A 12,500-nucleotide genomic window follows, 5' to 3' on the forward strand; every position below is an offset into this window, starting at 1 on the left:
GTGATGAAGTGAAGGCAAAACATCTTGCTTCTGAGGTGTCCACTTTCCCCCGTGCACAAAACAGGATGCGATGGATCTTGAAACGTGTCATCTCAGAGCTTGTAGTTGCATCATAAATTCTGAAAAACAAATATATATTCATATTCTCTATTCCCTAAGTTTCTAATTTTAACAATTTATCACAAAAGCCTTTTTTTTTTTACCTCATGAATACACTTTAAGAACAGAGAACCTATCATATTAAAAACTTACATGACATAACCCTCAGAGTTTGATGGGACAGACACAGACACCTCAAGGGCCTGCTCCTGTGCTTGATCATTTAGTATGGCCATGTTGCGTTGGATCTCGGCCTCACTTCGAGGGGCATTGATGGAAGCTGCTCCCAAGTATGTTACTCTATTAAATATTGTATAATCGCCGCTCCCGTCCTCTGCCTGAACTCTCTCCACTGGAAAGTTGAAGATTTAGTGAAGCTTAATATCAAGAAAATGTCCTACTCTTGCAACTGTTTAATCTAATTTGTAATGCTATGATATCTTCAGAGCAAAAGTTTTTTTAATTTTTTAATTTTTCTTATAATTTATGCAGAATATCATGTGCCATCAGAAAAGGATATAGACTACATGGGGTATCAATAGTATACATGACAGTCCTTCCCTTCTCAATAAGCAAGAAACAAATCATCTTTGCCATTATGCGCTGAACTCACTGTCATCGTCTGATGCAGTCTGCGAAAAACTAGGATTGTTTTCCCCGAGGTTTCTATTGTCAATTAAGTTCTCTGAGTTGCTGCACAAGTCCTCGCTCAGAGTAGATGTCTGAGTGTCCAGGATCGGCAGGGCATCGCAGGGAGTGTCATCATCTTTCTTTGTGCTGGAGTTTGCGCTTGTGTCGAGGCTGCCATTTGGAGAAGAACTGTCTTGGGCTTTTTCCTTCATTACCTGCAAAAGGTTGAGGGTGAACTAACATCACATATAACAGAGATAATTAACCTAATCTATTCATGCCCTGTGAATCCTATTCACTGATTTATAGATATATTTTTTGTCCTGAGAGAAAGAGAAGGAGAGGGGAGAAGGGGAGATGGGAGACGGGAAAAGGGGAGAAGGGGTGAAGGGGTGAAGGGCAGAAGGGGGGAGGGAGGGAGAGAAAGGGAGAGAGGGAGAGAGGGGGGGGGGGGGGGGAGAGAGAGAGAGAGAGAGAGAGAGAGAGAGAGAGAGAGAGAGAGAGAGAGAGAGAGAGAGAGAGAGACAGAGAGAGAGAGAGACAGAGAGAGAGAGAGACAGAGAGAGAGAGTGACAGAGAGAGAGAGTGACAGAGAGAGAGAGAGAGAGAGAGAGAGAGAGAGAGAGAGAGAGAGAGAGAGAGAGAGAGAGAGAGAGAGACAGAGAGAGAGAGAGAGAGAGAGAGAGAGAGAGAGAGAGAGAGAGAGAGAGAGAGAGAGAGAGAGAGAGAGAGAGAGAGAGAGAGAGAGAGAGAGAGAGAGAGAGAGAAAGAGAGAGAGAGAGAGAGAGAGAGAGAGAGAGAGAGAGAGAGAGAGAGCGAGAGAGAGAGAGAGAGAGAGACGAGAGAGAGAGAGAGAGAAAGAGAGAGAGAGAGAGAGAGAGAGAGAGAGAGAGAGAGAGAGAGAGAGAGAGAGAGAGAGAGAGAGAGAGAGAGAGAGAGAGAGAGAGAGAAAGAGAGAGAGAGAGAGAGAGAGAGAGAGAGAGAGAGAGAGAGAGAGAGAGAGAGAGAGAGAGAGAGAGAGAGAGAGAGAGAGAGAGAGAGAGAGAGAGAGAGAGAGAGAGAAAGAGAGAGAGAGAGAGAGAAAGAGAGAGAGAGAGAAGAGGAGAGAGAGAAAGAGGAGAGAGAAAAGAGAGAGAAAAAAAGAGAAAAAAGGGTGAAAGAAGAAAAAAGGAGAGGATGGAAAAAGAAAAAAAGAGAGAGGAGTGGAGAAAAAGAGAGGAGAAGAGGAAGAAAGAGAGAGAGAGAGAGTGGATGAAGAAAGAGGAAGAGAGGAGAGCGAGAGAGGAAAAGGGGAGAAGGAGAGAGGAGAGAAAAGAAAAAGAAAAGGAGAAGAAAGAAAAGAAATAGAGAGAGAGGAGGGAGAAGAGAGAGAGAGGGAGAGAGAGAGGGGGAGGAGGGAATGGGGAAAAAGGGGGAGGGGGATGGGAGAGGGGGAGAGGGAGAAGAGAGAAAGAAAGAAAAGAGAAGGAAAGAAAAGAGGTGGAGAGAGAGAGAAGAAGGAGGAGAGAGAGGAGAGAGAGAGATAGAGAGAGAGTAGAAAGGAAAGAGCGAGAGAGAAAGAGGGAGAGAGAGAAAGAGGAGAGAGAGTGAGAAAAGAGAGGAAAGAGAACAAGATAGGGGAAAGAAAATGGGAAAAAGAGAAGAGAGAGAAAGAAAAGAGAAGGGGAAAAAGAAGAGAGAGAAGAGAGAGGGGAGAGAGGAAAGGAGAGGAGAAGCGAGGAGAGAGGGAGAGAGGGAGAGGAAAGAAGAGAGAGAAAGAGAGAGAAGGAGAAAGAAAGGAACAGAGGGGGAGAGAGAGAGGAGATGAGAAGAGAGGGTGATGAGAGAAGAGAGAAGAGGAGAAGATGGGGAGGGACGGAAAGAGAGAGAGGGGAAAAAAAAAAGGAAAGAAAAAAAAAATTTTTAAAAAGGAAAGAAAGAAAGAAAAAGAGAGAAAGAAAGGAGAGAGAAAGGGGGAGGCAGGATGAAGGAGATTTGGAGAGAGGGAGAGAGAGAGAAGAGGAGGAAAAGGAAGAGAGAGCGAGAGAGAGAAGAGAGAGAAAAGAGAGGAGAATGAGGAGAGAGAGAGAGGAGAGACGCGAGAGCGAAAGAGGGGAGAGACGAGGTTGAAGAGAAAGAGGAAAGAGGAGAGAGAAAGGCGAGAGAGAGGGAAAGAGAAGAGAAAGAAAGAAAAGGAGCCCGGAGGAGGGGGGTTGGGATTGATGAAAAGGAAAGAAAAGGGAAGAAAAAGAAGGAAGAAGAGAGGAGAAGGGAAAAAGAGAAGATAGAGAGGAGGAGGAAAGAGAAAATTTGAAAGACGGAAGAAGGAGTGTAAAGGGGATTGTGGGGCGTGAGGACGGAGGTTTTAGTGAGGAGGAAAGTGAGAGAGAAGAAGAGGAGAGAGAGAAGAGAGTTAGAGAGAAGAGAGAGAGGAGAGAGAGAGGAAGATGAGAGAGAAAAAGAAGAAAGAGGAGAAGAGAGAAGAAAAAAGACGATGAAAAGAGAAAAGAAAAGAAAAAGAGAGAAGAGAGGAAAAAGGAGAGAGAAAGAAGGAAAGAGAGAGGAGGGTGGAGAGGGAGAAGAAAGAAGAAAGAGAGAAGGTAAGAGAGAGAGAGAGAGAGTGAGGATAGAGAGAGAGGAGAGAGAGAGAAAAAAAAGAGAGGGAGGAAGAGAGAGAGAGAGAGAAAACAAAGAGAGGGAGAAGAGAGAGGGGGGGGGCTGTAGAGACGAGAGAGAGAGAGAGATGAAGATGAGATGAGAGAGAGAGAGAGAGAGAGATTGAGGAGCGAGAGAGGAGAGAGGAAAAAAAAGAAAGAGGGGGAGAGAGATAGAGGGATGGACGAGATGATTGAGTAGAAGAGATTGGAGAGGAGAGAGAGAGAGTGGACGAGAGAGAGAGAGAAAGAGAGAGAGAGAGAAAGATTGTTGAGTGATTGAAGAGAGAAAAGAGTGAGAGAGACGAGAGAGGATTTGTGAGAGAGATGAGAGGAGAGAGAGAGAAAAATGAGAGAGAGAGATAGATGAGAGAAGAAGAAGAGACAGAGGAAAATGATCATGTTATCGATATGAAATATATTAAGTGTTATGATGGCAGGATAAATAGTAGATATCAATAAATAAAGCAAGTAACTTATATATGTAGAGTTAAAGATGAGAGATATGCTGAGTATATATAGAGAGCTATCTATTACTATATTATTTATTATAATAGACGAGATAGGACGAGATGATAGTCTAGATTCTTAAAGAAATATATATGATGGATAGAGATTTGATACAAGAGGAGAGAGAGAGAGGATGGACAATGTTTGGAGTATTCCTCTATAAATATAGATAGACATACGAGATAAAGAGAGTATAAATATTCTGAGATAAAGAAAAGAAAGAAAGACTCTTATTCATGGGAAATTGTCTTATGAGTAAAGTAAGAGAGAGTAAAGAAAGAAAGAGGAGAGAGAGAAATCGATGACCAGAGATAAAGATAGAGAGAGAGTGAGATCGAATGAGAGAGAAGATGTGAGGAGAGGAGATGAGAGAGAGACGAAGAGCGGAGAGAGAGAGAGAAAGTGACAATGAGTGAATGATATTTTGTGACGAGTGAATGAGTGACTGGAGAGTAAGTTGATGAGAGAGAGAAGAGAGAGAGAGAGGACTCGTAGACGACGAGAGAGAGAGACGAGAGAGAAAGAACTAGCAAAGATGGAGAGAAAGAAAGAAAACGAGAGAAGGAAAGACCTAGCGAGAAAGCGAGAGAGAGAGAGGAGTATTAGAGAGGAGAGACCGAGTGGGGAGAGAGAGAGAGAGAGGGAAGGAGATGAGTAGATGAGAGAGAGGGGGGAGAGAAAGAGAGAGAGAAATAAGACAGAAAGCGAGAGAGAGAAGAAAGAAAGAAAGAGAGAGAGGAGAGGAGAGAGAGATGAGGAGAGAGAGAGAAAAAAAAGAGAGAGAGGGATGAGCGAGAGAGAAAAAAAAAGAAAAGAGACGAGAGAGAGATATGATGAGAGAGATGGAGGCAGAGGAGAGAGGCGAGAGAGAAAAGTGCCAATGAGTGCATGAGTGGTGGTGAGTGAGTAAGTGAGAGAGAGGGGAGGAGGGGAGGAGAGGAGAGAGGGGGAGGAGAGAGAGAGGGAGAGAGAGGAGAGAGAGAGAGATATGATTGGAGAGTGGAGAGAAAGAGATGTGACTGAGAGGAGAGGAGGAAAGGAGCGGAAGAGGTGAGGTAGAGAAGAGAAGAGGAAAGGGGACGATGGAAGAGAAAGAGAGGAGGAGAAAGAGAGGAGAAAATTTGAGAGGGAAAGACCATGAGAGGAGAGTGGATTGTAGAAAAAGAAGGAGGAGAGAGAGAGTGAGAGAGAGGAGAGAGAGAGGAGGAGGGGAAGTCGAGGTGAGAGAGAGAAAGAAAGAAAAAGAGATCTATATATGAGAGCTATAAGTAGATCAGAGAGAGATATCTATGAGAAATATATATAGATATGAATGATGCTTATCTAAGAATATATAAGTGATTTGGAGGAGAGACAGAGAGAGAGAGGAGAGGTAAAGACCTGATAAGAGAGAGATAGATGAGTAATGACGCGAGAGGAGTGAGAGGAGAAAGATAGAGAGATCGAGATTAGACGATAGAGAGAGAAAAAGAAGAGAGAAAGTGACAATTAGGTGAATGATGTGATTGATTATAAAGTTAAGTGAGAGATAGACGCCAGGATGGGGTAGGAGATTTGATATATATAGAGCTAGAGAGAAGAGAGCGAGAGAAGAGAGGAAAGAAATATATAGATGATGAGTAGATGTGAGGAGAACTACAGCTAGAGAGATATAGGAGAAAGTAAAGTAGAGAGAGTAGTTAGGATATGAATAGGAGATATTGGAGAGAGTAAGTATGATAGACGAGATGATAGCTAAATTGACAATTGCTTGAATTGATTGATTTTATTGGTATTAAGTCGATGAGATATATTCAGAGAGATATAGAGAGAGATATGATGAGTAGATGCGAGAGAGATATGATATAGGGAAAAGAGAGAGATACGAGAGAGAATGAGATACGTAGAGATGAGATTAGACGCGAGAGATAGTAGAGTAGATATAGATGATAGTGACCAATGAGTGAATGAGGTAAGTGAGTAGTAATTGATGAGATATGCGAGATATTGATGAGATGATAGAGATATTGACTGATTAGATAGAGGGTTGTGGTAGAGCTGCGATAGGAGGACGGGGAGACTGAGGAGTAGAGAAGAGAGAGTGGGGGTGCGAGAGAGAGAGAGAGAGAGAGGAGAGAGATAGACGAAGTTCGATGGAGACTGGAGTAGATCGACGAGATGAGGAATGAGAGCGACGGAGAGAGACGAGATAGAGAAATTGTACAATGATATAATGACTTGAGTTATTGAGAAAGTTATAAGAAGATAGACTCAGAGAGGTGGAGAGAGTGAGAGAGAGAGATGAGATGAGAGAGAGAGAGAGAGAGTAGGAGAATGAGAGACAATTTAATGAAAGATAGGAGGATATATGAGAGAGCGAGAGAGACCGATAGAGAGAATCGTGACAATGAGTGAATGAAGTGAGAGAGTGAGTAAGTGAGAGAGAGATGCAGAGAGGAGATGAGATAGAGATGGAGAAGATAGCTAGAGAGAGGATAGAAGGGAGAGAGAGAGATGAGAGAGAGAAATAGGAAAGATGGAGAAGATGGAGATAGATGTAGAGAAATGAGAAGAGAGATGAGAAATGAGAAAGAGAGATATTGATGAGATGAGGGAAGCGAGAGAGATGAGAGAAGAAAAATAAAGAAAGATAGAGAGAGAGAGTAGAGAGAGAGAAAGATATGGAACGAGAGAGATTGGATGATAACAAGAGAGATGATAGATCGGTGAAAGATGAGAGATGAGCGGAAGGAGCGATGAGGAGAGAGATAGAGAACGATGGAGAGAGATAGAGAGAGAGAGATGAGAGAGAGTATAGAGCGAGCTCTAGTGAAAGAAATGAAATAGATGAGAGAGAGAAAGATGTCGTATGTCGATGAGTGAGGAGAGAGAGGATGATAGATAGAAAAGAGAGAGAGTCGAGAGAGAAAAAGAGGAGAGATGGAGAGAGAGAGCAGTGGATGGAGAGAAGAAAGACTGCTTGGAGATAGAGGGAGAGAGAGGCTGAGGATTGTCTATTAATGAGAGAGAGAGACAAGAGAGAAGAGAGAGAGAGAGTGGAGAGAATTGGTGAGATGAATAGGAGGAGAGATTGAGGGAGGGAGAGAGAGAGAAAGAGACAATGGTGAATAGTGAGTGAGTAAGTAAGTGAAGAGATGAGACGCAGAGAGGGGGAGGAGAGAGAGGAGAGAGAGAGGATGATGAGAGAAGAACGAGAGAGAGAGACGAGAGAGGACAGAGAGGATAGATGAGATGAGAAAGGAGAGAGATGGAGATTGAGAGGATGAGAAAGGAAGGGATGAGAGAGCGAAGATTATGAGTGAAGAGAAAGGTAGACAGAAGATGAGAGATTTTGAGAGAGAGAGAGTAGAGAAATTGACAATGCGAGATACTGATTGAGTGATTGATAAATTGACGAGAGAGATGCAGATATATAGAGCTAGATGAGTGATGATAGTGATATTAGATTATATATAAATAGATGAGGAGATAGAGATTATAGGAGATGATGAGCTAATATTGAGAATAGAGATGATAAGAGATACTGAGTAGGATATGATATTAAGAGATAGATAGTAAAGTGACAATGCATGTGAATGGTTGAAGTGATTAAGTAATTTAGAGATATGAGAGAGAGAGAGATGAGGAGGATAGAGAGAGAGAGAGAGGATGAGAGATAGAGATAAGAAGATGAGAGAGGAGAGATATGGGGGAAAGAGAGAGAGAGCGGACGATTGATAGAGAGTAGAGGATTAAGCCAGAGAGACCTGGGGATGGAGAGTGAGGAGAGATCGAGCGAGAGAGAGAAGAGAGGTGGGGGGACATGGGGGGGAAAAGAGGAGAGAGGAAATTGACAATGAGTGAATGATTGTGGAGTGATTGAGTAAGTGAGAGAGAGACGCTTGATAGGGGGGGGCGGGATAGAGATAGATGGATGAGAGATGAGAGAGAGAGAGAGAGAGAGAGAAATATTTTGTTAGATAATAGAGTAAATATATATAGATAGAGAGATAGAGAGTATGATAGAAAGTGACAATTATTGAATGCTTTGATTGAGTGCGTAAGTGAGAGAGAGAAGCAGGATGAGAGATGAGAGCGATAGATGAGAGAGAGATGAGAATTATGATAAGGAGCTATGAGTATATATAATTAGTTATAGCGAGGCGAGGAATTTGTTAAGGGTGTTTGTTGTGTGCTCTATATCTCAATAGACAATTATTGATTTAGTGACGGTTAGTTATTAATTGAATATCTATATTCCTTAGATATATAGCATAGGAGAGCAGTTCTCAAGATATATATATATATATGTATGACAATATCTCGCTTATATATCTATATACATATATTATGTATATATACTAATTATATATGAGAGATATATATATATGTATATATATATTGTTAGTAAAATACTACTCGTATCTAAATCTCTATCTATTCTATTCTTTCTATATATCTCTCTATCAATACACTAAATACCTAACTAACACAACTCAACTCCTATACATAAATACCAAAATAATCTATCTATGCGCTATGAAGATAGATATAACGTATATATTATATAGTATTGAAATATTATATATTATATGATATAAATAACGCATATATATCTTATATATATATATAATATATACCTATATATATATATATATATATCTATTATTATTCTATATACCTTATATAACGAGATATCTATAGAAATATAATTCAATAATTCATTTGCCGATCATTGTTGGTGAGAGGAAAGAGAGAGAGAGAGAGAGAGAGAGAGAGAGGAGAGAGAGAGAAAGTGCAATGAGTGAGTGAGTGCGAGAGAGAGAGTGTGAGAGAGAGAGAGGAGAGAGGTGTTAGAGAGGGACGAGAGAGTTGAGAGAGAGGTCAGTGAGAGGAGAGAGAGAGAGAGAAAGTGACAATGATTGTGATATGAAGTGATTGTGTAGTAGTGAAAAGAGAGAGAGAGAGAGAGAGGTGAAAGAGGGAGTGAAGAAGAGAGGAAGGAGATGAGAGAGAGAGTAGAGAGGAGGGGGAGAGAGAGAGGAACGGCGAGAGAGAGATGTGAGAGAGAAAAATGACAAATGACGTGAATGAGTGAGAAGTAAGTAAGTGAAAGAGAGAGAGAGAGATGAGGAGGTTGAGGAGAGAGAGAGAGCAGCGAGGAGAGAGAGAGAGGACGGAGAGAGAGAGATTGATTGACGAGAGAGAGAATGAGAGAGAGAAAGAGGAGAAAAGTGAGAAGAGTGGTCTGATATCAACAAAGAGAGAAAGACAAAAAGAAAGAGTAGGATAGTGCATGCGTTTGTGTTTATCTGTTTTTATCAACAGCCACATCCTCATCTACATATATCTTAATCTATACTGTAAATCTAACTATCTAACTATATATGCACAAGACTAAAACCACTCCATCACCAGCAATACCTCTGTGAGTTCATGTTGCAGGTCATCCATACTGCCGTTATTGGCTATGTTTAGCTGTGGCTCGGAGTCCTGACCTGCCAGACTCTCCACAATCTCATACTCTTCACTTGTACCTGCAGAATCACTCGACCTCAGGCTGGAACACTCTTCCATACTTCCCTGTAAGAAAATAATACATCTTTAGCTCACATAGCGCCATAAACAATAAAAACATAAAGAAGGCATATATAGAGTGGTGCCAGGTTGCTATTTGGTGAAATATAACAAATTGTTTTTATGGACTACAAACACTTACTTCTACCCACGCAAAGGTATAAGCAATGCCAACAACCTTAGAAGAATGCCATATATTGGATAAACAAACAGAGGCAGAAAGACACAAACGCATATACAAGACAGACAAGAGTCAAAAACACACACCAACAAATACACAAACACAAACACACACACAAGAACTTTATAATTCAATGTATATGTTTATGGACTTCATAGCAACTACAACCAAAATACGACGATAATGATCAAAAACAGACTGTGCCACCATTATGCAAATTGTAGAAAAACAAAGCTGAGAAAGACATAAAGAGAAAATCACAACAAAAACATAACTGAACTGATACAAGAGACCACTGTGGGAGTCTACAACTATGGGTTCAGTTGCATATTGTTTTACAGTGTTATTGCTTGCTGTCTTTCTTTCTCTGTTTCCCCTGCCCCTACCTGTTATTCTGATTTCCTCATTCCTGCCCTTCCTTTACCTCTTAACCAATAAGCAACCCTAAGATCTTGCATGAAAAGGCTTTAAAGGCATCGTCATTAACCAAGGAAAAAATATACCATATATTTTTACATGTGACTACAAAAATGCAATATAATACATAGTAGTACTGATTATTAAAGTTAAATTGTATACTAACACAACCCATAGAAAGAGCATTAAATACTCATAGCATAATGGACTTATGAATGAATGACACTTGCTTTGCAGACTCTCATTTCTTTCAAAACTGTAAATAAAAACATCAATAAAACAATGCCCATACAGCCTCTCAACCAGTACAGTTTTGTCTCATGATTCAAATGGTGAAGGTGCGATAATCATGTTACACGTACATTACAGTAATACAGTAAAAGCCCTTGTCTAGACTCCACTAACAAAAGAAACAAAGGAAAGAATTGAAGAAAGGTTCCCAATACTAAGGGTCTATCCACCTCTCGCCTCAAGTAACAGGAGGGTAAAATATCATCAGCTCTCAAGGAACCCTATATTACACAACCACAAGGAGAGTTACATAGGATGGTACTCTTAGGATATTGCACGAGACTTTCTTTGGTTTATCATTGGTACTGGTGGTCTTACTTCCTTGATATAGTTCATGAGCACTGAGACTATGGCTGAAGTTGGTTCCTGTTGATTGAAACTGTGACAACAGACACCACAAGCAGTCTACCTCTAACATACTTACATCAGGAAGTTAAGATTTTAGAGAAAATTAGACACACACACACACACACACACAATCTGCAATCTTAAAATCTCATATTGACTGTTAGTTTATCCTAAGCTCATACAAACAAATGCCATTACATTACTCACATTGCAAAAATAAAACTAAACTTAGAAAATGCTTAATCAATATAGGAAATTAACTAGGCTTTTACAAATAAAGGAATTGCTGCTTGAGTCAAGAGTCAACGTCCGTGGTCCTTTATAGAGTCGGCACTGGAGTACAAGACGTGTGATTTTCAAGTACCAAGTGACTTTCTTGAGCATTATTTCTGAAAGGGTATGACGTATTTTTTAGACAACAATAAAAGGGTCAGGCTACTCCAGCTTTTCAAAGATTGCAGTGATGCATGCAACAATGCATAAATGTCTAAGTATATAATGTCAAAGATATGCTATAACATCTAATATAGGTATATTCTATTTATTATTCCTTTTCACTTCTTTTACTTGTGTATTTTTCTGTATTGTTTCACTCCTGTTAAAAGCCATACATGAAGATATAATTTTTTTAGTTTATCCTAAGCTCATACAAACAAATGCCATTACATTACTCACATTGCAAAAATAAAACTAAACTTAGAAAATTATTTCCTTACTTGAGAATCTATGATTAAAATGGGTGTTCTATATAAATTACTAATAATAGTAGATGGACAAACTTTCACACCTAATTTGGGTGAATTAAAATTTTGCAACATACTATTTGAGTAGCTATTACATATTACATATAAACCCAAACCTCTGTCAAAGGCATATACATGACTGGCATGCCCAAGAAGTGCTCTGATAATAGTCAACAAATATAAAGTATATACATTCTTTCAAGGCAGAGCGTAGTTAAGGAATTAAACTACTTCAAGCTCAATCTCGCCAGAACATCAATGGTGGAGAACTGTTGGCCTTTGCTAGAGTAGTGATGTCACAAAGTCTGTTGTATTCACTGAACACTGCATGGGTATCAGGTTAGATTTAAACCTACAGCCCTTCTAGCTTAGTTCACAGCAAATTTCAAGTAGCTTTAGACAGAACACGGTCAACATAATCACAACCAAAAATTGTAACAGAAAATATTACTTGAGTAGTATATTGATTGTAACAAAATTTATAATATAAAACAAAAAATCAAACTAGAAACAGTAAAGTCCCCCATGCATACTAATGCCAAAAACAATACAATATGATACACAAATCCTGTCTATTTTTTAGATTTATATGTAGCTTAACTAAAACTAATATAAAATACATCTTTCAACATTACACAACTGATAAAAAACAGATGAAGTGCATATCTACGTACAATCTAAATGCATATCAGTAATGAAAAAAACTGACTTCTGTCGATCTTCCATTAAATGAAACTCGTGTCTGAAAACAGATTATTATACATCATCATGAACAACATCAGGCAATAACACAATGTATTGCATATTTCTCACATAATCTTTTTAAACAAAATAAATCCATAATAAATAATAGAATATTAAATAAATTATAAGATCTCAGATTTCTATACAAGGTAGCTGTGTGACAAGGAAGCACTAAAGTTGTCATTTCCTTTCATAGATAATCAATGACTTCCTGTATTATCCCCAACATGATAATTATTCAAATTAGATTAATCGCTAAATCTACTCAATCATTCGAGGTAAAATCAAAATTAGACAAAACAAAATAAAGAAAATACGAAAAGAAGGCGACAGGTAAAAGTACTCCGC

General features: G+C 39.6%; 1 protein-coding gene across 4 annotated transcripts in view; it reads right to left on the reverse strand.

The window, feature by feature from the left end:
• The window catches only part of LOC125039417 (rab GTPase-activating protein 1-like), a 44,294-nt gene that overhangs the window by 31,405 nt on the left and 389 nt on the right, over window positions 1-12,500 (reverse strand). For all 4 annotated transcript variants that reach the window (XM_047633317.1, XM_047633315.1, XM_047633314.1 and 1 more), the window contains exons 2-5: window positions 9,276-9,434; window positions 713-944; window positions 253-451; window positions 1-119 (exon numbers count right to left, since the gene is read on the reverse strand). The exon at window positions 1-119 is cut by the window's left edge and continues 65 nt beyond it. In XM_047633317.1, the coding sequence (XP_047489273.1) occupies window positions 1-119; window positions 253-451; window positions 713-944; window positions 9,276-9,428 (703 nt within the window). In that variant the 5' untranslated portion in view covers window positions 9,429-9,434. The remainder of the gene's footprint in view (window positions 120-252; window positions 452-712; window positions 945-9,275; window positions 9,435-12,500) is intronic.

This window comes from Penaeus chinensis, chromosome 27 (assembly GCF_019202785.1).
Source record: "Penaeus chinensis breed Huanghai No. 1 chromosome 27, ASM1920278v2, whole genome shotgun sequence".
Classification (NCBI taxonomy): domain Eukaryota; kingdom Metazoa; phylum Arthropoda; class Malacostraca; order Decapoda; family Penaeidae; genus Penaeus; species Penaeus chinensis.